The 25,319-nt window shown below is 38.1% G+C and overlaps 1 protein-coding gene across 2 annotated transcripts in view; it reads right to left on the bottom strand.

Moving 5' to 3' along the window:
- Positions 1–22,179, bottom strand: part of DNAJC12 (DnaJ heat shock protein family (Hsp40) member C12) — a 36,228-nt gene extending 14,049 nt beyond the window's left edge. For both annotated transcript variants that reach the window (XM_032313533.1, XM_032313531.1), the window contains exons 1-2: positions 21,935–22,179; positions 10,205–10,283 (exon numbers count right to left, since the gene is read on the bottom strand). In XM_032313533.1, the coding sequence (XP_032169424.1) occupies positions 10,205–10,283; positions 21,935–22,012 (157 nt within the window). In that variant the 5' untranslated portion in view covers positions 22,013–22,179. The remainder of the gene's footprint in view (positions 1–10,204; positions 10,284–21,934) is intronic.
- Between the last annotated feature and the right edge of the window lie 3,140 nt (positions 22,180–25,319).

Consider the following 25,319-nt stretch of genomic DNA (forward strand, 5'->3'; position numbering starts at 1 on the left):
ATTTGACCAAATGGCATACAATAGAAACCATCCGTGTCCCTTCTGTAAACACTTCCAGTGTCCCTTCTGCTCCCCAATGAAGTTCAAACTTTCTATAGAACAATACGCAAAAATCAATTGTGTTTTTATACCGTAGCAGTGAGCAATCTGAAAATGAAATCCGGGAAGGAATCCCATTTACAATAGCATCAAAAAATAAAATACTTAGAAAAAAATGTTGACCAAAAGAAATGCAAGATTTATATATTGAAAACTATAAAACACTGTTGGAAGAAATTAAATATCTAAATAAATAAATATGCATGTTCAAGGATCAGAAGACCTAACATTGCTAAGATGGTAACATTCTCCAAACTGCTCTTTAGATTTAATGCGATCTCTATCAAAATCCCAGGTGCCTTTTTTAGCAGAAATTGACAAGTTGATCCTAAAAATCCGTATGTACATGTAAGGGACTCAGAATAGCCAAAACAATCTTGAAAAACAAAAACAAAGTTGGAAGAACTCACACTTTCCAATTTAAAACTTTCTACAAAGCTACAGTAATGAAACAGTGTGGTATTAGCATTAGAGTAAACATAAATAAATGGGATATTATGAGTCTAAAAATAAACCCTCAAAATTTGCAGTCAATTGGTTTTCTTTCTTTTACGGGTGCCTCGGTGTCTCAGGCGTTAAGTGTCTGCCTTCGGCTCAGGTCATGATTCCAGGGTCCTGGGATCGAGCCCCACACTGGGCTCCCTGCTCAGCGGAAAGCCGGCTTCTCCTTCTCCCACTCCCCTGGCTTGTGATCCCTTTCTCACTGTGTCTCTCTCTGTCAAATAAATTAAATATTTTTAAAAAGTGGATGAGGGGCGCCTGGGTGGCTCAGTCGATTAGCCATCTGCCTTCGTCTCAGGTTATGATCTCAGGGTCCTGGGATCGAGCCCACATCAGGCTTCCTCATAAGTGGGGAGTCTGTTTCTCCCTCTCCCTCTACCCCTCAACGCCCAGCTCATGCTCTCTTTCTCTCTCTCAAATAAATAAATAAATAAATAAAATCTGGGCACCTGGGTGGCTCAGTTGGTTAAGCGACTGCCTTCAGCTCAGGTCATGATCCCGGGGTCCTATCATCAAGTCCCTCATCAGGCACCCTGCTCAGTGGGTAGTCTGCTTCTCCCTCTCCTTCCTCCTCCTGTCCGCTCTCACAATCTCCGCCTCTCTCTCTCTCTCCATTAAATAAAATTTAAAAAAAAAATAAATAAAATCTTTTTTAAAAAATAGAAAAATCTGTAGTGAGAGTAAGTAGATTCATGGTTACCAGGGGCTGGGCATGGGGAAATGGGAAATGATTGCTGTTGAGTACAGGGTTTCTTTCTTCTTCACAACAACCTTATGATGTGGATATTATTATCATTATCATTATTATTATTCCAATTTTACAGAACCTAAGCCTAAAAAAGTCAATGTAACTTATCCAAAGTCCCAAAACTTCAAGTGATGGAGCCACAAATCAAACCCAAGCCTGCTAGGCTTCCCAGCTGCCGCGCTCCACTGACTGCCTTTCTGCTTCTTCCATTTTCTTGCAATGGATGTTACTCTCCAATCCACAGCTTCTCCTCCACCTCCAGAGAAAATAAAATGTCACCATTCACCAGTAAGATCCTAATTGTGCCCTTGAGAACCTCAGAGTCTAATAAGGAAGCAGATATATAAGCAAATCATTTCAAATTTAATGTGATAGAAATATAGAAGCAAGACTTCTCCACTTGGGGAGTCAGAAAATATTTCATTAGTTTTCTCTATACTTGGATCATCCTTGACTTTTTCTCTTACGTCTCACTTCTAATCCCTTAGCAAACCCTACTGGCTCTACTTTTAAAATATATCTAAGATCTGACCCCTTGTTGCCACTTCCACTACCCCCACTCTGGTTCAAGCCACTGTCTTCTCTTGGTTCGAGTATTATACTAGCTTCTCAGCTGGTCTCCCTGCCTTTGTCTCAGTCCGTTTTCTACAAAACAGTTAGAGAGATCTTTTAAAAAATAAGTGGCATAGTATCACTCCTCTGCTCAAAATGACTTTTAATGACTTCCCAGTTGTCTTACAGTAAAACTGCAATTTCTTACCACCAGTGGCATGGCTAGTAGGTCTGATATGTTCTGCCTGCCTTTTACCATCTCTTCCTTCTCTGACCTCATTTTATTCTATTCTCCCCATCTCCCCTTGCTACAGCCATAGGAGCTTCCCTGATGCATCTTAAGTATACCAAGGACACCCTAGCCCCAGGACCTTGGCACTTACTATCCTTTCTGCAAAGAATACTTTTACACCAGGCACTCACATGTCATCTCAGATCCTGTCTTGTAGAGGGGGTCTTCCCTGACTATGCTGTATAAAATGACTGCCAACCAGCACCACGCCTTTATCAGCCATTATGTAGTTTTTTGTTTATGATCTATCTCCTCTACCATAATATAAACTCTGTGAAAACAGAGACTTTATCATTTTTGGTCTCTGCTATATCCTTTGCACTGAAACAGCATAGCAGATGCTCAAGAGCTGTCTGTTCAATGAACCAATGAGTGAATGCTTCCTATTTTGAGTGTGAGAAAGATAATATATAGTGCTATTCCCTGAGCTCCAACCACCAAAAAAATGACACATATCATTAAAACATTTTGTGAATTAGGAATATTTTAATACTGTCAGTGGGGAAACTAATTTAAATTGCCCTGATAGTGTTTAAAAATACCTCATGGTGTGGGGTTACCTGGGTGACTCAGTCGGTTAAACTTTTGACTCTTGATTTCCACTCAGGTCATGATTGCATGGTCATGGGGTCTAGCCCTACACTGCACTACATGCTCAGTGCAAATCTGCTTGCGATTCTCTCTCTCCCTCTCCCTTCGTTCCTCCCCCTGCTCACATGCACTCTCTCTCTCTCTCTCTCTCTCAAAATAAATAAATAAATAAAATATTTTTTAAAAATGGGAAGTAATCAAGAGTCTCTCAAACAGGCGTTGAGGCAAATGTACAATCAATACTGACAGTATTGGGGTGCCTGGGTGGCTCAGTGGGTTAAGCCTCCGCCTTTGGCTCAGGTCATGGTCTCAGTGTCCTGGGATCCAGCCTCGCATCAGGCTCTCTGCTTGGTGGGGAGCCTGCTTCCCCCCTCTATGCCTGCCTCTCTGGCTACTTGTGATCTCTCTCTCTGTCAAATAAATAAATAAAATCTTAAAAAAATTATACTGACAGAATTGAAAATACTGAAACTCTTCTGTACCCAGGTGGTAAATAACTGCTTTTCCTGAGCCCCTCTCCTCCAAACACCACCACTTTAAGTGTTCCCCCAACAATCAGAGATGCTCCCTGCCATGGCAGGGTCCCTCCAAGACCTGTCCCAAAGCTGGATAGCACAACACCTAATAAGCCATTAACTAATATCGCTGCTGGAGGTATAGCAATTAGTGGGTTAAAGGGAAGATCCTAAAGTTGGGGCTATTGGAAATTACAGGAGAATAAACAAGCTAATAAAAAGCATCTTGCCATAGCAGCTTGCTGTAGTGAGTAATCCTTTCTACTGCTGAGGACAACTTAAATATCCCACTGTACAAATAAGATGTCACTTTTTCCAAAGGGAATAAAAAGCTCATTAAATTATCACCACAGATGCACATTCCAGTTACTACTACAGCAGTGTTTATAAAGATTTACATATTTATCTATGAGTCACCTGCTCTTTGCACATTACTGTTAGCCTGTTTCCAGAGTCTGCAAAATGAAAGAAGCCTGCCTGGGACTATTCTGCTCTCAATCCCTCGACAACTGATAAGCAGAAAGCTAAAGATACTTTATCTTTCCTGATAGCTGGCCTTTCCTTGTTCCATCCTCTCCGCCACATTTATTAAAAATGAGTTTGGGTTTATATTTGTCCTTTAATATACCAGCTAATCAAATGAGTCACAACAAGATAAACATTTACCCGTTCTGGGAAGAGAGATCTCATTTTACAAGCTTATAAGAGCAAATGATGCTGGGACCTTTGAGAGACATTCCATTTTAACTCCTAGATCTACTCTGAAAATACAGAGGTTCTTTTAAATTCATATTTCACAATTGAATTTGTATTGTTATAGTCATATTTTTAATGTAGGCTACTTACACTTACTTTAAAAATAATAATAAAAATATGATGTCAGACCATACTTCGAAAAAATCTGGAGGAAAATATACCACTATTAATAGTGGTTCCCTGGCAGGAAGTGATAAGAGCAGACTTTCACTTTCAACATTATTTATTACTCTATGTTATTTTTATTCATAGGGGGAAATGCAATAAAGGTTTTTTAAAGTAAGAAAGCATGGAGACTTGGAAAGATACGTTAGCAAGGACAAGGAGCTCTCCTTCAAATATCCAAATGTTTTTGCAGCCTACATATCAATAACAAAAATGCCATTTCACAGATCTTTAATTTAGTCTGCAATCCCTTTCTTCAGGGTCAGAGAGAAACATACGAAGCATTGGTCTGAAATAGCTCCTGCCATGCAGATACATAGGACTGGTCTGAGAACCAGCCAGGAGCTCTTGTGCTCTGTGGCACAATTTCTGCAGCACACTGGGTATGGAACCTGCTTAAGATTCTCTCTCTGCCTCACCTCCTAACCCACTCTCATGCACAAATGCATGCACACTTTCTTTCTAAAATTAAAAAAACACTTATCTTGGAATGCTGCATAAAAACAAGAAAAGAAAGTCCATTGAATCATAATTGCCAACATTCATTGAGCTATTCCTGCATACAAGCTACCTCATTTAGTCTTCATAGGAGATACATGAAGCAATATACTACTAGTCTACCCAGGTTTCCTATGAGAATGCTGACACTCAAGAGATTGCCCAAGGTCAACTAGCTCATCAGTGGGATTGAGGAGCAATCTGGACAGACAAGATTGTTCTCCATATCTACTATTCCATCATGCTAACAGATTAGTAATTTCAGTGGAAATGGTTGAGACTACACTTAATGAACCAAAAAGGTATATATACAATTTTAATTTCTCCTACGGCAGTTGCTCTATAAGCTTTCACGTTGATGAAATGATTTCAAAATCTACCTAATGTATTCCGGATTTCTGCCAAACTAAAATTTGGCATCTGGGTGAATTCTTTAAAAAATATATAAATATTTTTAGTATTTTATTTATTTATTAAAAGAGTTTGTTTATTTATTTATTTGACAGAGAGACACAGCGAGAGAGGGAACACAAGCAGGGAGAGTGGGAGAGGGAGAAGCAGGCTTCCTGCTGAACAGGAAACCCGATCTGGGGCTCGATCACAGATCTGGGATCATGACCTGAGCCGAAGGCAGATGCTCAAACACTGAGCCACCCAGGTGCCCCAATATTTTATTTATTTTTTTTTAAGATTTATTTATTTATTAAAGAGACAGTATATGCATACATGGGAGTAGGGGTGGGGCAGAGGGAAAGGGAGACAATTTCAAGCAGACTCCCCACTGAGCAGAGCCCAATGTGGGGCTTAATCTCTTAACCCTGAGATCACGACCTGAGCTAAAACCAAGAGTTGGACACTTAACCAACCAAGTGACCCATTTAATTTTTTTTTAAGATTTTATTTATTTATTTGACAGAGACAGATCACAATTAGATGGAGAGGCAGGCAGAGAGAGAGAGAGAGGGAAGCAGGCTCCCTGCTGAGCAGAGAGCCCGATGCGGGACTCAATTCCAGGACCCTAAGATCATGACCTGAACTGAAGGCAGCGGCTTAACCCACTGAGCCACCCAGGCACCCCCCATTTAATATTTTAAATTACTTTTATCAGTACCCGTAATCGTTCTCCAAGTGTATAAAGACCCACTTAAATTTTCAGAAAATCCTATCAATCCAAATTGAGTAAATGGATGCTTAAACAGATTTGAAAACAATTTCTACCACAGGTTGACTCATCTATCAAGTGCAAGCCTGACAGGGGAAGATATTGATGTCTGTGTACCTTTCATTTTAAACAATATTTACAGTTCAGTGTTCCTCTGAACAAGAAGCCTTGAGATAGCCCATACATGAAAATACCCATCACTATGGCAACCAAAAATGGCAATGATTGCACAGTGATTCATCATGTATCCCAAATAGAAATTGCTTGCCAGGGACAAAGAAAGAACTCAAAGCCACGCTTTATTGGAAAAGAACCCAGTTAAAGAATAACCTAGGGTGGTGGTTGTTTTTAAGTGTTTATTAAATTTTTATACTTTTATGTTAGGAGATCTAACTTTTTTTTAAGATTTATTTATTTAACTGGGAGATTGAGTGCAAGCTGGGGGTGGGGGAGACTGAGGGCGAGGGAGAGAGAGAATCCTTAAGCAGATTCCCCACCTGAGCTCAGAACCTCATGCGGACTCAATCCCAGGATTCTGAGATCATGACCTGAGCCAAAATCAAGAGTTGAGCCACCCAGGAGTCCTAGGATATCTATTTTAATAGTAACTCCAGTTCAAAGAGGTAATTAATATGTCTCCTAAAGAAATGCTCATGAATGTATTCACTCAGTCATTCAATAAATGATTTGCACAAAGTAAGTGTCCTCCATGGTAGGTACAATGTGAGGTATGGGACACAGTACTATGAACAAGATGGCAGGAAACCTGCCTCACTGAGCTTTCAGTATGACTGACAAGCAAATACGCAACAAGGAGACAGTGTGATACACAGTCTTCTGCATGATATATAGGGTGCTCTGAGTAGGTAGGGCACACATGACTTAACAGAGGGAGTGATGGCTAAGCTGAAACCTGACACAGGAGTGACCTAACCAATCAAAGCAAAGCAGAGAAGTGTACAGACATCATAGGGAGCCAGACAGAGGAAGCAGCAGGCATAAAGGTCTGAAGTGGAAGGGCAACTGGGTGGTTCAGTTGGTTGGTTAAGCATCCAACTCTTGATTTCAGCTTAGGTCATGATCTAGGTCGTGGGATGAAGCCCTGCTCTCCCTCTCTGTCCCTCCCCTACCCCTGCCTGCTCCTCTCTCTCTTAAAAAAAAAAAAAAATGAAGAGCTGAAAACAGAGCACATTAAGGAGCCAAGGTAGTCCTGTGTGGCAGAAACATGGAATAGTGGGCATGGTGGTGGAGAGAAGATGAAAATGGAGAGACGGGGAGCACATGAAGGGGCTTGTACATAAAGGCCCAGCAATCACAAGAAATTAACTATTGCTACCTGTACAAAATGGGCAAATATCAAACTTAATACAAAGCAAAGAAACCGCACACAAAAGAGGACTGTCTGATTCCATTTATGTGAAATTCAAAGCCACGAAGAACTAATCAATGATAATAGAGAGCTAAAAATGGGAGAGGATGCTGACTTTAAACAGCAGGGAGCCTGCTTCCCCCTCCCCCTCTGCCTGCCTCTCTGCCTACCTGTGATCTCTCTCTCTGTGTCAAATAAATAAATAAAATCTTTTAAATAAATAAATAAATAAACAAACAGGATGTGAAAAGGGACTTCTGGGGTACCAGAAATGTTCTACATCTTCCTCTGAGCAGTGGTTAAACTGGTTATGCATAGATGAATTTATCAAGTTTATACTTATGATTCATTCACACTACCTTAAGCAAATTATACCTTAATAAATAGGGTAAAAATCAAATGCCTGAAAATAATAGTTAAATCTAACAAAGAAATGGCTTCATATATTGAAAAATGACCTGGTTATACAGGTCAGCAACTTCTAGAAAAATTAATAAAGAGCTATAATATAAGGGAAAATGTTTTTAATGGAGAGGGGTTTGAGTTTTATCATTGTGTAATGTGGATTAAGACAGGCATGTGGACTAATCATAATATTTTCCTTATAGAAAAGTCATATACATATGCATATTACACACAAACCTGTAGTATGCACATATAGTAAATATAATCACCTAATTTAAGATAGTATTACCTACCCTGAGGATAAAATCAGGATAGAAAAACACAAAGGACTTCAAATGCATTAGTAAAGTTTTTGTTTCTTTGTTTTTTTAGAGAGAGAATGAAAGTGAGGGCACACAAGTGGGGAGGTACAGAGGGAGAAGTAGAATCCCAAGCAGGCTCCACACTCAGCACAGAGCCCAACACAAGGTTCAGCCCCATGACACTGAGATCATGACCCTGGGATCGTGACCTAAAGCCAAGAGTCAGACATTTAAGCAACTGAGCCACCCAGGCACCCCTGCTTTTTGGTCAAGTTTTAAGCTAGGTATACGTATATGAGTATTTGCTATAGTATTCTTAGACCTTTTTGTAAATATAATATATATTTTTTTCATAATTAAAAAGAAATCCACTACCTGTGGTGTGAAGCAATTAAAGGAGTGCTATGGGGATCCAGGCTTGAAATGATGGTGACTTATTACTCTAAGGTCTGTGAAGGTGGAGGGAAGAGGACCTCCAGGAGAGAAATGTGGAAGGTAAATCACTAGGATTGAGTAATTAACCAGTGGTAGACATAGGGAAGAGGAGGGTGATAGGTTTCTGCTTGACCAACTAAATGGATGGTGGTGCCATTTATTAAGATGGGGAAACACAGAAAAATGAGCAAGATTTTAGAGAGGGTGAGAGGAAAGCGAATTCAGTTTCTGACAGGGTGACTGAAATGTCTCCAAATGGATTCTAAGAAGCAGTGAAAACTAGAGTTAAGGATTGACTTGGGAGCCGTCAACAAAGAGCTGATAATTGAAATCACAGATTTGGACTGTAAGGGTCTATTTAGCCAGAGCAATTCCATCCAGTTAAACAGTGATTTTGTTGTTTTTGTAGTAAAACTTAAACTAACCCTGCCCCCCTCAAGGCGACTTACTTAAAAGCAAGTCGGGGAAATCAGTCCCAGGTAACAAAGCCCAAATACAAGGGTGGGTCAGGCCAGGTGGAGACATCCGATCAGTGGGGCGTGCATACGCTCTCCCTAGCTACCAAGGAGTGTGGGCCCTTTTGGGGGCCAATTCTGACTAAGGTGATAGGCTAGTTCAAATATCTACTATACAGTAAATTGTGATTCAGTTGGTCACTTGTGTGTGACCTAGCATGACTGTGCAGCTTTTGCCACCTGTGTGTGGTCAGGCTCAACCACATGGTCCTTGACCTTTAAAAGTTAGTTGGCAAGGCAGGGAGGGGTCGCCTTCTCTGTCAGTGGCAGCCCAAACTGGTTGGTTTGATTCTCAATGCTTGGAGTGAAATAAAGCTTTGCTTGACCTTCGCTTTGTATCAGTCTTGCTCCTTTGATTACGAACCCAACAGGACAAGACTGCAGAGAGAAAGTGGGGAGTAAGCCTAGAATAGAGTTTAGGGGGAACCTTAGGGAAGAGGGAAGGAGTCACAACAGAGACAGAAAGATCAGCCCAAGAGGGTGGAGGAAAAGCAGGAGTGTGTATTTTGGTATCTAAGAGAAAAGAATGTTTCCAGGACGCCGGGTCAACAGTGTCAATTTCTGATGCAAACACAGGGAAGATAAGAGCTAAAAAGTAACTGTTGAATTGCCAGCCCAGAGGACTTGGCAGCTATTCCAAGAGTCATTCCCAAGAAAGGTGAGGGGAAAGTCAGACTGGGATAAATTGAAAATTGGTGAAGAAAAGTAGAAGTATCAACTGTGAACTTTTTCAGGAAGTTTGGCTCTAAAAGGAAGAAGAGAAACAGAAGAGGAACAGGAGAGAGATGGGTCAAGGAAAGATAATTGGTTTGTATTTTTTCAAGCTGAAATACACATAAGCATTTATGTCAAAATTTATGATGATGGGATTTAAATTATGATAAAGAAAAAACAAAAGTATGAATGTATTATCATATGTTGTATAGAGACATATTCAGTTCCCCCAAATGAAGGAAATACAGCCAGGTTCTCATCAAGGCAATCACCTGGTTACAAACATATTTAAGACATGTTAACCCTCAAGAGCTAGTAAATAAAGCATAAAATAGGCAAATTTTAAACCAGGAAGCAGCACATGATAGCTAAAGAAAGACGGAAGTTCCATATTATTGGGGGGAAAAAAAACCCTACACGGTTGCTCCCCTCCTATCATCCAATGGTGCAAAAACATTCTTGGGCATTGAATGAAAGAGTAAGTGTGAGCATAACATACAAGAAGAAATTAAATTATTATTCAATAGCTTTTTAGTTCTAGATGCTATTCATTTTCATGGGAAATAGGCATTAATAAATACTTACCAGCTTTGGAGTTTTCAGGATGCTTGTCAGGGTGACATTCCAAGGCTCTGACTTTAAATTCTGCCATGATTTGTTCAACCTAAAATAAAAATCGATGTTTAAAATAAGGAATCCAACTTAAATGGCATAAAGGAAGAAGCTGGGCATCATTCCTTCTCAAAACAGCCATATTCCACCCAAATTTTTCTTTTGATCTTTGTATTTGTATTCTGACTTTTTACTCTAAGAAGTAATTTCCTCTATAATGAAACTCAGAAAGCATCCAATGAAAACTTCTATCCAAATAGTAGTCCATGATAACAATTGAACTTTCTACTGCATTTAGATGATGGCCCAAGGCACCTGTGACTCTAATATATACTTAAATGTCAAAAATGGTCAGATATGTCTATCCTAAGAATACATAAATTTAGATGTGTTCACTCATCTGAATTTTTTTTTCATCATCTGAGCTCTTTAGAATATGCTTAGCCATTACTCAAGGATGACTGTCTAGTTTATAAATTATCCATTAGAAAGTTCCCTCTTTCTGCCTTTGCCCCTCTTTTTTCTTTATTAAGAACTTTGCAAAAAAAAAAAAAAGAGAGAGAGACAGAGAGGGAGAAGATTTTGCAATTTTTAAAAAAGGACGGAATTCAAACCTGTTAATTCTGTTACCAATTAACAGTGTGGCTAGAAGCCTTGGGAAAAGAGAAACTTCATCCCAAACTAACATGAGGCTGGAGAGGCGTTTTTATTTTATTTGCTTTCACTCAGCCCTCTAATCCTTGTTACCATGCATCAGCAAGACTTGTCTTTGTTCGTTGTAATTCCAGTGATAGCAGCAGGAGACAACAGGGTTGTCTGGGTTATATGGCTCAGCAATCTGATTGCTTCATTTTATTCTTTTTTTTTAAGATTTTATTTATTTATTTGAGAGAGAAAGAATGAGAGAAAGAACACAAGAGGTGGAGAGGGGCAGAGGGAGAGGGAGAAGCAGACCCCCCACTGAGCAGGGAGCCCAATACAGGACCAGGTGAGGGGCTCGATGAAGGGGCTTTCATGCAGGGCTTGATGCAGGCTCCATCCCAGGACCCTGTGATCATGGCCCCAGTGGAAGACAGAAGCTTAACTGACTGAGCCACCCAGGCGCCCCTGATCGCTTTCTTTTAAATCTCATTTCTGCCCAGACTTGAGGCAAGTTTGTAACTTCCATGTGCCTCAGTTTCCTCATCTTTACATTGCACGGTGGATTAAATTAGGGCCTTTAACACAAAGCCTGATCGTAGTAAGAGCTCAATGATACCTAAAACCAAAGGTCAGTGGCTAGGTAACTAGCCTGAAATCATTTAGCTAGTTGCTAAAAAAGCTGAATTTTTTGTTAACTAAGCAGCTAGACTTAGTTGGACTTATTGGATTCAAATCCAATAATCTTTTTTTTTTTAAATAAAGATTTTGTTTATTTATTTGACAGACAGAGATTACAAGTAGACAGAGAGGCAGGCAGAGAGAGGAAGGGAAGCGGGCTCCCCACTGGGCAGAGAGCCAGATGTGGGGCTCGATTCCAGGACCCTGGGGTCATGACCTGAGGTGAAGGCAGAGGCTTTAACCCACTGAGCCACCCAGGCACCCCTCAAATCCAATAATCTTAACTACTGTTTTATATAGTCGAATTCTTCAGACTTAGGGACCTATTATAAGTTCCATATTTACTATCCACTAATCAATGAAAGTAAATTATCTCTTAATTAATTAATTGTGTTTCCTCTCCTTGGGTACTCCCTTTAACCATAAAGCAGTTACCATAAACTGCTCGTATAACAAAGAAAAGTGAGAATGAAGTTTGTTTTTAAATTTTAAAATATTAAAAACTCAAAAGATTCTAAGATAGTAAGCATTTTTAATTAGGTTACTTATGAATATTCACAATCTCTATTTGAAAAAATTTATATCAATAAATATATTTATATATCAATAAATATCAATATATATCAATACAGAACAAAAAGTAAAAGTCCCTTTACTCTTCATCCCTCCAGGATAACATCCCCCCTTCAAGACTTTTTTTTGCATACTTATACACATATTTATGTATATATATTGGAGGATTTTAATAAGCTAAATAGATAAAATTGTACCTATGTATCAAAGGTAGAAAATTGGGGTGGGGGGTGTTGTTGTTATTGTTTTATTTTTTCCTTCCTATCCTATTAGAAAACATTTTAGTAACAGCCCATGGAAGCAAATGAATAAAAATGGTTAATTCTCAAAAGTGCTAATGTATGTGATTATTAGTTTCTTCTTTATATTTTCTTTACTTTGCCAATGTTATATTTTAAAAAATTAAGAATACTCTATATCTGTCTTTTATTACTCTTTATAGTTTTAGTGTCACAAAATTTATCAAAGCCACCTATGTAGGGCTGGTTCTGAGTAAACTAATGAGTACAGCGGGTCAGTTTGTCTTGAGAATGTTCTATTTATCTCCTAGCATCCCCACCCCATGTGCCAACCACAGCCCCTGGACCAGTGAGGCTCTCATTTCAAGGTCCACTGAGTCCTGCCTTCCTGATCCAATGCTCAATGGTCTGGAAAACTGCCGATTATGCTGGCCAATAAACATACAATGTTCAACTTTACTCAAAATCAAATAAATCAAAACATCCAGGGCATAATAATGACCTGTGTCACTCAGGCTGCAAAGAAATGAACACTTTCCTGCTCTCCCAGTAAGGATGCAGATTTCCTAGAAATAAATAAATAAATAAATATTTAATACATGTATAATAAAAATATATATATATGTATATCTGTATATGAAAAGCCTATAATTTTTTCACTGTTTGATATAACAATTCCAATTCTAGGAATTTGTCTAAGGAGATAGAGTTGGGAAAATTATTTAGTTATAAGAAGGTTCAATGAATAAAATATTATAAATTTCAAACAAAACCTTATGTGTCCAGTAGTAAAAGATTAAAATTAATTAAAATATTGTCATAGGCTGAAATATGTTGCAGTCATTAAAAAATCATCTTGTAGTAGAAGACTTTCAATAATCTGAGAAAAATTATGTAACGTATTTCTATGAGGAAATGTAAACTACAAAGCATTATATGCAGCATAAAACCATAGTGTTTTACCTTAAAAGGGATTATGTTGTGTGTGTGTGTGTGTGTGTGTGTGTGTGTGTGTGTGTAGATACATTTATATGACAGAGAGAGAAAGGAGAGAGAGCACAAGCGGGGGGAGCAGCAGACAGAGGGAGAAGCAGCTCCCTGCTGAGCAAGGGGCTCAATACTGGGCTTAATTCCAGGAGGCTGGGATTGTGACCTAAACTGAAGGCAGAAGCTTAACTGACTGAGCCACCCAAGTACCCCAAGCTAAGATTTATTGAGACTTATATGCCAGACACTACTCTAAGCACTATGTATATAATATCTTATTTAATTCCCACAATCACTCAATGAAGGGAGTACTATTTTTTATTTTATTTATTATATTATATATATATTTTTTAAATATTTTATTTATTTGACAGAGAGAGATCACAAGTGGGCAGAGAGGCAAGCAGAGAGAGAGAGAGAGGAGGAAGCAGGCTCCCTGCAGAGCAGAGAGCCCGATGTGGGACTCGATCCCAGGACCCTGAGATCATGACCTGGGCTGAAGGCAGAGGCTTAACCCACTGAGCCACCCAGGTGCCCCTATTTTATTTTATTATTATATTTTATTTTATTTTTCCCATTTTACAGATTAGAAAACCAAGAAATAGAAAAGTTAAGTAACTGTCCCAAGGCCATACACATAGTAGCACAGCCAGTATTTGAATGAAGGTAGTCTGACACTAAATATGTATGGAAATGCACTTACAAATATGCACACATGGGAAACCTAGGCGGCTGGGTCAGTTAAGCATCCAACCCTTGATTTCAGCTCAGGTCCGGATCTCAGGGTCATTGTGTTGACCCCATGCTCAGCAAGAAGTCTACTTCTCTCCCACTCTCCCTGTGCTCCTCCCCCAACTCATGTGCATGTTCTCTCCCTCTCTCTCCCTCTTCCTCTCTCTCTCTCAAGTAAATAAATCTTTTAAAATATATTTACACATATGTGCGTGAACTTACATAACACATAAATAGGGGCAGCTGGGTGGTTCACTCAGTTAAGTGTATGACTTGGTTTCTGCTCAGGTCATGATCTCGGGGTGATGAGATCAAGCCCCACCTCAGGGTCCATGCACAGCATGTAGTCTGCTTGAGTTTTTCTCTCTCCTTCTCCCTCTGCCCCTCCTCCCTTCCTCTCTCTCTAAAATAAATAAATAGATCTTTTAAAAAAAACATAAATACAGCGCATGTGCACACATGCATATGGCATACTCCCAGATTTTAAGCATTACGTTAACATTTTTCTCCATTGTGTCTTCCTACTTCACATTTCTTTATTGAAAATAGATTAGTTTTGGGGCGCCTGGGTGGCTCAGTGGGTTAAGCCGCTGCCTTCGGCTCAGGTCATGATCTTAGAGTCCTGGGATCGAGTCCCGCGTCAAGCGTCAAGCTCTCTGCTCCGCGGGCAGCCTGCTTCCTCCCCTCTCTCTCTCTGCCTGCCTCTCTGCCTGCATGTCATCTGTCAAATAAATAAATAAAATCTTTAAAAAAATAAAAAATTTAAAAAATAAGAAAATAGATTAGTTTTAGAAATGAAGTTTCAAAACTTAAAAAATGTACCTTTTCCATAGCGTATTAGCACAATCTTTGGATCTGTGTCAGGAAATACTCTATTGTGCAATAGGCACTAATCTGATTCCCGCTTGAATGGATCTTCTCCACATTTCCCTGGCCACACAAATGCCCTCCATCTCTCCCACCATGTGTCTAAATTATGACCTAGGAAGATCACTTCAATCTTCATCTCTTCTCCGAAATTTTTTCAGGTAGTCTTCCTTTAATTCCTGTTGCACTTATAAATAGTACCACACAGCACAGTATTTATTTTTTCTCAAATTGTTTCCTTTGTATTAGCTTTGCCTCCTCGGCTGGCTGCCAAGTGTCTTACACACGTGCACTATTTCTCACCTTTTCGTTTTGTTTTGTTTTACCCCCATCACTTCCAGTACTGGCAAGATGCCAAGTGTTGAATAAATACTTGATTATTGACTGACAGAAGTTCTTTCAATAATATGATTATAGCATAAGAGGAGCTTCTGGCAATTGTGATTTAGTCATTAAAAGAATGAATTGATTCTAGTGATGGGAATTGATATGCTATAGAAAAGAGAAGGCTCATTTTAATAAGTGAGTTAATTAGTATCCATCATTTCAGTTCACTTATGTGACACTGGATTTTTCCCATAAAACTCCAAATATTAATGATATCCCTGAAATAAATCCTATGAGATGATCCTACATCATTCTAATCAAATGACAATTAAAACGTAAGCCAGAGAAACAATTTGAGCCACAAAATATATAGTGGTAGTATTGTGTTATAATCCAGAAAAATTCAATAAATATTAATTCATAGGGACAAAAACAGCTGAATAAATAAATATGGGAAAAAGGATAACTTTTCTTTATGGAAGAATTCTTAGTAATAAATGTAAAATGAATGAGGAAAATAGAAAGTCACCATAGGCAAACACCATAGTGGTAAGTAATTGTTACAGGGACGATCCACAAGGGGCACCTGAGTGGCTCACATAGCTGGGTGTCTGCCTTCCGCTTGGGTCATGATCCTGGGGTTCTGGAATCGAATCCCACATCGGGCTCCCTGCTCCCTCTCTGTCTGCTGTTCCCCCTGCTTGTGCTCTCTTGTTCTCTCTTTCTCAAATAAATAAATAAAATCTTTTTTAAAAAATCCAGCAAACAATGCTAAAAGCCTGAGAGACACACTATAGTCTCAAAAAATCATCACCAAAAATATTTTTTAATTACAAAAGGGGAACCAGTGCCTCTACAATGCAAGATCCTGGTAGAAAAAAACTGACAGATACCACCTTAACCATGTGTTCAGGTCAATAAGACATAACAGCATCATGTAGTCCTGATGTGATACACTGAAAAAAGTATAATATGGCTTCAGCAGTGTTCTTTCCAAAAACACATAACCTCAGTCTAATCAAGAGAAAATCTAAAACAAAACAAAATTGAGAGACATTCTACAAAATAACATTACTTTTCAAAGTGTCGAGGTCATGAAAGATAAGTAAGGTATGAGAAACTGTCACTGTGGAGGAAACCAAGGGAACAAGACAACTGACTGTAATAAAGAATTTTGGCTTGGATCTTGGAAGGAAAAAAGCCATTAGTAGAAAAACTGATGAAATTAGAATGGGAACTATCCTTAGATTCGCGGTTGACTAACTCTGGCCCAAAGGCCAAATCTGGCCTGTCACCTGTTATTTAAATACAGTTTTATTGGAAGATAGCCATAGTCATTCATTTCACATATTACCCATGGCTACTTTCTTGCACTGGCAAAGCTGAGTAGCTGTGACAGAGACCATAAGTCTCTAAAATATTTGCTAGCTCAAAAGAGCGGGGAGGTGTCTGGGTGGCTCAGGTGTCTGGGTGGCTCAGTCAGTTGAGTATCATTCTCTTGATCTCTGCTCAAGTCTTGATCTCGAGGTCATGCGTTCAAGCCCTACATTGGGCTCCACACTGGGCATGGAGCCTAGTTTTCTTTCTTTTTTTTTTTTTTTTTTAGTGTATATGTACATTATCTATTTTTTTTTTTAATTTATTTCCAGCATAACAGTATTCATTATTTTTGCACCACACCCCATGCTCCATGCAATCCGTGCCCTCTATAATACCCACCACCTGGTACCCCAACCTCCCACCCCCCGTCCCTTCAAAACCCTCAGATTGTTTTTCAGAGTCCATAGTCTCTCATGGTTCACCTCCCCTTCCAATTTCCCCCAACTCCCTTCTCCACTCTAAGTCCCCATGTCCTCCATGCTATTTGTTATGCTCCACAAATAAGTGAAACCATATGATAATTGACTCTCTCTGCTTGACTTATTTCACTCAGCATAATCTCTTCCAGTCCCATCCATGTTGAATAAAATAAAATAAAATAAAGTAAAATGTTTGCTATCTCAGGGACAGCACCAGGGTGAGACAAGCAGGATGCTTAGGTTTAAGGAGGTTCTCTCTCTCTCTCTCTTAGGTTTCTGCACTTGCATGACCATGAGAGTGCATCCTTAAATTTTGTATCTTGGGTGGCTCAGTTGGTTAAGAGCTGCCTTCAGCTCAGGTCCTGATCCCAGGTTCCTGCTTAGCAGGTAACCTGCTTCTCCCTCTGCCTGCTCTGCCTGCCACTCCCCCTGCTTTTGCTGCCCACCCCCTCTTTCTTTCTCTTTCTCCGGCAAATAAATAAATAAAATCTTTGGGGGAAAAGAAAAAAAAAACTTAAAAAAAGAACTTGAAAAAAAATTTGTGTCCTAAGTGCCCTTCTTTCTTCACTCCATTCCTGACTGTCTATCCATTCTTTAAAAAAAAAAAAAAAAAAAAGCCTGTTGGTCCCTGGTTAAGTTAATACTTTTGTACCAATGTTAATTTCCTGATTTGCATCATTTTACTGTGCACAATAATTGTAAATATAATGTTTACACCAAGGGAAGCCAGATTCAGTGTATATAGAAACTCTGTGTTATTTTTGCAACTTTTCTGTAAATCAAAAATTATTCAAATACGTGGAGCACAGAGGATTGTTAGAGCAGTGAAACTACTCTGTAAGATAAATGATATTATACGTTGTCCAAACCTATAGAATGTACAGGGGCGCCTGGGTGGCTCAGTGGGTTAGGCCGCTGCCCTCGGCTCAGGTCATGATCTCAGGGTCCTGGGATCGAGTCCCACATCGGGCTCTCTGCTCGGCGGGGAGCCTGCTTCCTCCTGTCTCTCTGCCTGCCTCTCTGCCTACTTGTGATTTCTCTCTGTCAAATAAATAAATAAAATCTTTAAAAAAAAAAAAAAGAAAAGAAACCTATAGAATGTACAAACCCAAGGGTGGACCATAATACAAACTGGACTTTGGATGATAGCAACGTGTCAATGTAGGTTCATCATTGTAACAAGTGAACTATTCTAGTGGAGATATTGATAACAAGTGGAGAGGGGCATCTATGCATGAAGGGAGGGAAGAAAGTATAGGGGAAAGCTCTATACCTTCCCCTCAATTTTGCTATGAATCTAAAACTGTTCTTAAAGAGCATTAAAAATCATTTGGGGGATGGGAGGATGCCTGGGTGTCTCAGTTGGTTAAGTGCCTTCAGCTCAGGTGGTGATCTTGGGGTCCTGGGAGGGAGCCCCATATCCAGCTCCCTGCTCAGTGGGGAGTCTGCTTCTCACTCTCCCACTGCCTTTCCCCTACTCCTCCTTGTGTTCTCTCCTTCTCTCTCTCTCTCTCTCTCTCTCTCTCTCAAATAAAGAAATAATATCTTTAGGGCATAACTGGCTGGCTCAGTCAGTTAAGCATCTACTTTTGGCTCTGGTCATGATCCCACAGTCCTGGGATCAAACCCCATACCCTGGGATTAAAGCCCACATCTGCTTCCCTGCTCAGCAGGGAGCCTGCTTCTCCCTCTGTCTGCTGCTCCCCTCTGCTTGTGCTCTCTCTCTCTCTCCCTGACAAATAAATAAAATCTTTTTAAAAAAATATTTAAAAAAGAAAAAATCATTTTGGAGGGTGCCTGGCTGGTTCAGTCAGTGGAATGTGGGACTCTCCCACATTGTGTGTAAATATTACTTAAAAATAAAATTTTTTTTAAAAAGAGATCATTTTGGGGCACCTGACTAGCTCAGTTGGTAGAGCATATGACTCTTGATCTTGGGGTCCTAAGTTCAAGTCCCAGATTGGGCATAGAACTTACTCAAAAAAATTTTTTAAAAAGGAAAAAATTTTTCAAAATAAAACATTTTTAAAAATGTCAATTATGGAGTAGTCTAACTTACAAAGTTCCAAGTGTAGAGTATTACTGCGAGGCCAAAGCAATGCTCATACCCACGCCCACACCCACAATGTGCCAGGCACTATTCTAAGGACTTTATTTATCATGTCTCCTTTAATCCCCACAACAACTCTATGAGGTGAGTACTATTATTATCTCCATTTGCAGATTAGAAAACAAAGGCAGAGAAAAGCTAAACCATTTCCCAAGATCACATAGCTAGTAAATGGTAAGAAAAAAATAGGTGTCTCCATTTATCTATCAAGTTTATGCTCAATTTTCAAGTCTGTGAAATCTTGAAATCAGGATGTCTTCTTATCAATACTACTGAAATGGTAACCAAATATCAAAAAATCAAGTAAGGTATAAACCACAGAGGATGCCTTACACACTAGTGGTGTGTATATTAATAAGGACTTTAGAAGATTTCATAACATGTGTCTTTTGTGTAAAATCTGATTCAAGGCAAAAAAGCTGACTAACTTGGAATCAACCTTCAGTAAATGTTTTTGAAACGAGGGTATGTTGTTTTCCACTCAATACTGTGGAAATCGTCCCAGGGTTTATATATGTCATTTCATTAATTTTCAGTGGAAGCTTTACATTTTAAGAATTATATACTAAAGCAAAAGAATTATATGTGTGTGTGTCAACACAGTTGTTATAAATAGAATCAAAATATAAGTTGCATAAGTTGCTTTGAAATGATAATTGGTAAACTGCTTTTGAGTATGAATAGTTCTGGTCAACTTTTTAAAGTATCATATCAAGGAATATTTAAAGTAAAAGAAATCCATCCACTACAAATCAACTAAAAGAAACGTCACACTTAATACTCAAAAAATGGAATTTAAATATTTTCAGAGGTGCCTGGCTGGCTCAGTCAGTAGAGCATGTGAGTCTTGATCTTGGGGTTGTGAGTTCAAGCCCCACACTGGGTGTGGAGATTACTTACAAATAAGAAAAATTAAATATTTTTAATGGGAAAGATATATATGAAAACAGGGGAAAGATACATATAAAAAGAATTGACAAAATTGTGACAGATCATTTTAAATAAATGATTGTAATCTAAACATGGTATGTCATTTGCAGAATCAGTAAAGAAGGAATGGCAAGACAATGCTTTTATTCTCCTTTTAATATATGCTACAGTACATACAGGGAAGTTTGACTATAACTGGTAACAAACTTGCTAGCCATAATGAAAGAGACTGTCATAAACATTATAAATAAACAATAGGATCATTTTTTTCAGTCTATTCAAAACTTACCCTCCTTTTCCTTCTTTGTAGACTGAGGAAACAATAACATACCTACAAAAGACTGACTAAAAGGGTGTAGATATTTATTATGGGGATATAATCACCTTCACTTCATAACTTAGAATAACAATATTTCTTTAAATCCAATTTGTGAAGCTTATCAAGTTAAATTATGTTCCTTTGATTTTAAAAAGCTCCTTCAAAAACTATTTGGCAATAGCATAACTCATAAGACAGGTGGTTAAAAATGTCAATAAGCTTTCTCAATTGCTATTAAGTAAACCACCACTAAAGTAAACAAGAGTGACATATTACCCTAAAGAAGAAATATACAGCTAAAGGAGTATTATAACCTGGTGTGTGCATGTGTGTGTGTATGTGTGTTTAACTACAAGATACATAAGGTAACTCCCTCAGTGTGATGAAGATAGAGATTTTAATCCTTTAGTCCAACATCACATTTTATTTTCCAAACAAAATTAAGCATATTTTATTACTAAACTCCAGCCTTATGAAACAAAGATAAATAGAAAAGAATTTTGCTTTAAAATATTTTGATATTAATAGCTATATTTTAGCAAAAAAAATTTTAATAATTATTATATAAAATATAATATATTTAATAATATGTTGAAAGGTACTTCCTATTCATCTCAATGGTATTTAAAACATTGAAAAACTAGGAATAAATGAAATATTTAACAATAAGGGAATAATCAATTGTGATACAACAATAAAATGAAATGTGCAACATTAAAATATGTATGAAGAGTGTTTAATAATATGGAGAAATCCCTGAGTGGGTAAAAAGCAGGAATCAACAAGTAAATATATAGTATCTTCCCAAACATATCTCCAAAAAATATACATAAGAAAAAGACTAAAGATTAATAAATCACATATTAATAGCATTATTCCTGGGAAATAGAATTATAAATGAGTTTTCCATAATTTAAAAAACTTTTACTTCAAAACATTTTTATGTCCTTTAAAAATATTATTTTATTATAGATCCAGAATAACTACAGAGCTTTTCACATATTTTGTTTCAGAAGCCACCCTTTTAAGTAATTTCTCACACATGATTTATAATGTTAATATAAAAGGATGTTTCTTGGTTTATATAATTTAACTGATCGTGTAAAAGTACATATTTTAATAAAACATTTTAAAAACACTAATTACTAGAAAATTACATTTCATCTAAATTTTAGTATAAATTACCATAATGAAGATACAACTTAGGTATTCTGTTAAACACTGCCAAGAGCATTACAATAAAATTTCAAATACATATTTTTAGTGTATTTGAAATAGAGTCTATGGCCATGTGCCAGAATACAGAAATTTGGTCAGAAACCTCTAAAAATCACAAAAGGACACTACCCCACTAAAGACCCAAGATTTAAATCCTCAACTTTCTCTAAGTCAAATGTGCTTTAAAAGAATATAAGATTAGGTTTTTAGGCAATTTGACTAAAAGTTCAAAGTTACCACCTTAAATAAAAACTTGAAAAAGAGCATTATCCACAGTCTTACCGAAGACAATTCATCACATCCCAGCAGCATGTAGAAATCTTCAGTGTCTTCTGAACTGTAATTTAGTATTGCATCCATTTCAATTATTAAATCAGCTTCTTTTCCCTCTGAGACAAGAGACAGAATAAGCTGTGAATTAATCGGAAAAGCCTTTTTAGATCTTGTTTTCAGCCGCACGTTCCAAATGGCAATAATGAGATTTGAGGCTGGTCACAGTCAGTACACCAGATGTCACCCTAGACCTTTGTAAACTCTACCTTTCATTGGCTGTTTGTGGAAGAGAAAAGAACAGGCCACGTGCGGAGCTGTTGCAAAGCTGTCTGGGATCTGTAGTTTGAGTTTACAGTAAGTAATGCACTTGAACCATTCATTTTATGGGTTGACAAAGACTGACTATTTTTACGTACTCCCCAAATTACCCATTTCTCCATTCCCTATGTATTTTTATCTTTTTTCCTTTTGTTTTAAGAGATAGAAGAAAATTTGAAGCAATATAATCAAACTCCTAGAATTGTTAAATCTGAGTAGGGGGCATTTTTTGAGTGTTTAAAATATTTCATAATCTTTTAAATAGTTTGGGAGTAAAAGGAAATAGACTAGGAGAGCAAATTTTCAATCACTTGGTAATTTATTCATTCAACAAGTATTTATTGAGAATGTGATTTGTGCCCAGTGTGACTATGGGAAAAGATGTGGTAAGTCAGTCAGTCAGTTCTTTTACTTTTTTTTAAAGATTTTATTTATTTAACAGAGAAAGAGCACAGACAGGGAGAGCATCAGGCAGAGGGTGAGGGAGAAGCAGGCTCCTCACTGAGAGTCTCGATCCCAGGACCCTGACATCAGGGTCTGAAGGCAGATGCTTAACCAACTGAGCCACTCAGACACACCAGTCACTTCTTCAGGAGCTTACATTCTGATGGAGGGAGACAGACAAGAAACATGCAGACAAACAAGATCAATTAAAATAGTGATTTATACTCTGCAGGAAATAAAACAGGACAGGGAGAGAAGAACTGTATGCTGACGAGGTTTGTCTCTCTGTAGCCTTCCTCCTGAGCTCTCTCCAGGCTCATGCGTCCGGCCCAAGGTGGGTTTAGGGAACATGTTTCAGCTCGATCTGGCCCTAGGATGATTTGCAGATCAGGTCTAGGATTTAGAGAAGAAGGTGAGTGGTCACAGATGCAACATTTTAACCACCTTACCCCTTTAAACATTATCACCTTGAAAAAACAAATGGTTTCTTTGAGCTCACCTATATACATCTACTTTAAGGTTTATTTCGGAAAATAAATAAAATGCCGAAGCACCATTTTTACAAAGTCTTCATTATATATCCTCTCTTACTACGTTTCTGTGTGGAATTTGTTTTTAAAAAGTGTAGTTATTTTTGTTCTGGGGAATTTACATCCCTTGGGGTATTCGGAGGCCTACTTGGGTATCACAAAATACTGACCAGAAGAACTGACAAATGGCCTTAAAATCATGGGAAGTTGCTGCTATGGAAAATAGGGTGGCAAGTCCTCAAAAAATTAAATATAGAATTACCATATGATCCAACAATTCCACTTCTAGGGATAGACCCAAAAGAACAGAAAGCAAGGACTTGAACAGGTATTTGTACACCCATGTTCATAACATCGTTATTCACAACAGCGAAAAGGTAGAAGCAGCCCGAGTGTTTGACACAGGAAAAAATAAAATGCAGTATAGCGGCACCTGGGTGGCTCAGTCAGTTATGTGTCTGCCTTCAGCTCAGGTCATGATCCTAGGATCCTGGCATCAAGCCCCGCATTAGGATCCCTACTCAGCAGTGAGTTTGCTTCTCCCTCCCCCTCCCCTACTTGTGCAAGGATGTGGGCACGCTCTCTCTCTCTCCCTCCCTCTCTCTGTCAAATAAAATTCTTTAAAAAACAAAATGGGGGCACCTGGGTGGCTCAGTGGGTTAAAGCCTCTGCCTTCCACTCAGATCGTGATCTCAGGGTCCTGGGATCGAGCCCCACATCCGGCTCTCTGCTCAGTAAGCGAGCTTCCCCTCCTCTCTCTCTTTCTGCCTCTTTGCCTACTTGTGATCTCTGTCTGTCAAATAAATATATAAGATCTTAAAAAAATAAAATAAAATAAAAAACAAAATGATGTAGAAACGTCAATAATGCCTGAGTGATGTTCACCATCTAATTTTTCATGAAAAAACGGTTAGAAACCAGTATGTACTATGTCAAAATTCACTGAGCATGAAGACTGTACATGTCACTGGGTCAAAGTTATATCTCAATTTAAAACCTAAAAACATGTAAAATTTTTAAAATATATATGGTACAATGCCAGTTTTATAAATATATGTTATGTGTATTTACAAAATATGAAAACACATATATACCAAAACAGACCAGTTATCACTAGATAATAGGGTCACAAGTGGTTTACATTTTATTCTTTTTACTCATCTACATTTGCTAAGATAAACATGTATTATTCTTGTAATAAAAAAAGGAGCAATAAAAAACAAGTCAGTAAAAACTGGAAAATGACAAACAGCACACAGCTATTTATGGCCTTAATAGAGATGATAACTCGGAAGGTTTATTCTTTGTTTGGTTTAGTTTGGTTTGTTCTACATCCTAGTGCTGCTGTGTAATTAACCAGTTTACTCATCCTGGGAAGCTAACATTGTGCTGTAGAGTTGACAAAGAAGAATAAAATGAATGCACCCATCACAGGGCTTCCCCTCTCACAGGTGTCTCAGCTACTATCTTTTCTGATTGGTAAGTTACAAGAATCATAATGCAAGGTAAACAACGCCAAACCCTGTTCCTTGTTCCTAAATGATGTTTATACTTCAGAACTTCTTTTTTTTTTAATACTTCAGAACTTCTTTTAAGGGTAAAGTATTGCATTGCTTTATCTACACTAAAGTTGTGATCAAAAATAGAAAAAAGGCAAGAATATGCCATATACTGTATAGAATATATCATATACCATAGGCCTGAACAAAAACCAACTCTAAATTTCACCAAATGACAATCCAAAATGATAAAATAAGTTTGGGTCCATATATGTATATATAACATGCAATTAGAGTATATATATTATATGTAAATTAATCAAATGCCTAAATGTAACACTTTCATTATTTGCTAATATACAAAATGATCAAACGACTTCACAATATTTAACTTTTAAGATTTACTTTAACCTACATGTTTCAAATCATATATTATGAAAAATGTATTGTGAGTTTATAAGAATAAGGCATCTACCTTTTATTCTTTTTTTTTTAAGATTTTATTTATTTGACAGAGGGAAATCACATGCAGGCAGGGGGGGGGGGAAGCAGACTCCCCGCTGAGCTGAGACCCCCGACTCAGAGCTCGATCCCAGGACCCTG

The sequence above is a fragment of the Mustela erminea genome, chromosome 14 (assembly GCF_009829155.1).
Source record: "Mustela erminea isolate mMusErm1 chromosome 14, mMusErm1.Pri, whole genome shotgun sequence".
Lineage (NCBI taxonomy): Eukaryota > Metazoa > Chordata > Mammalia > Carnivora > Mustelidae > Mustela > Mustela erminea.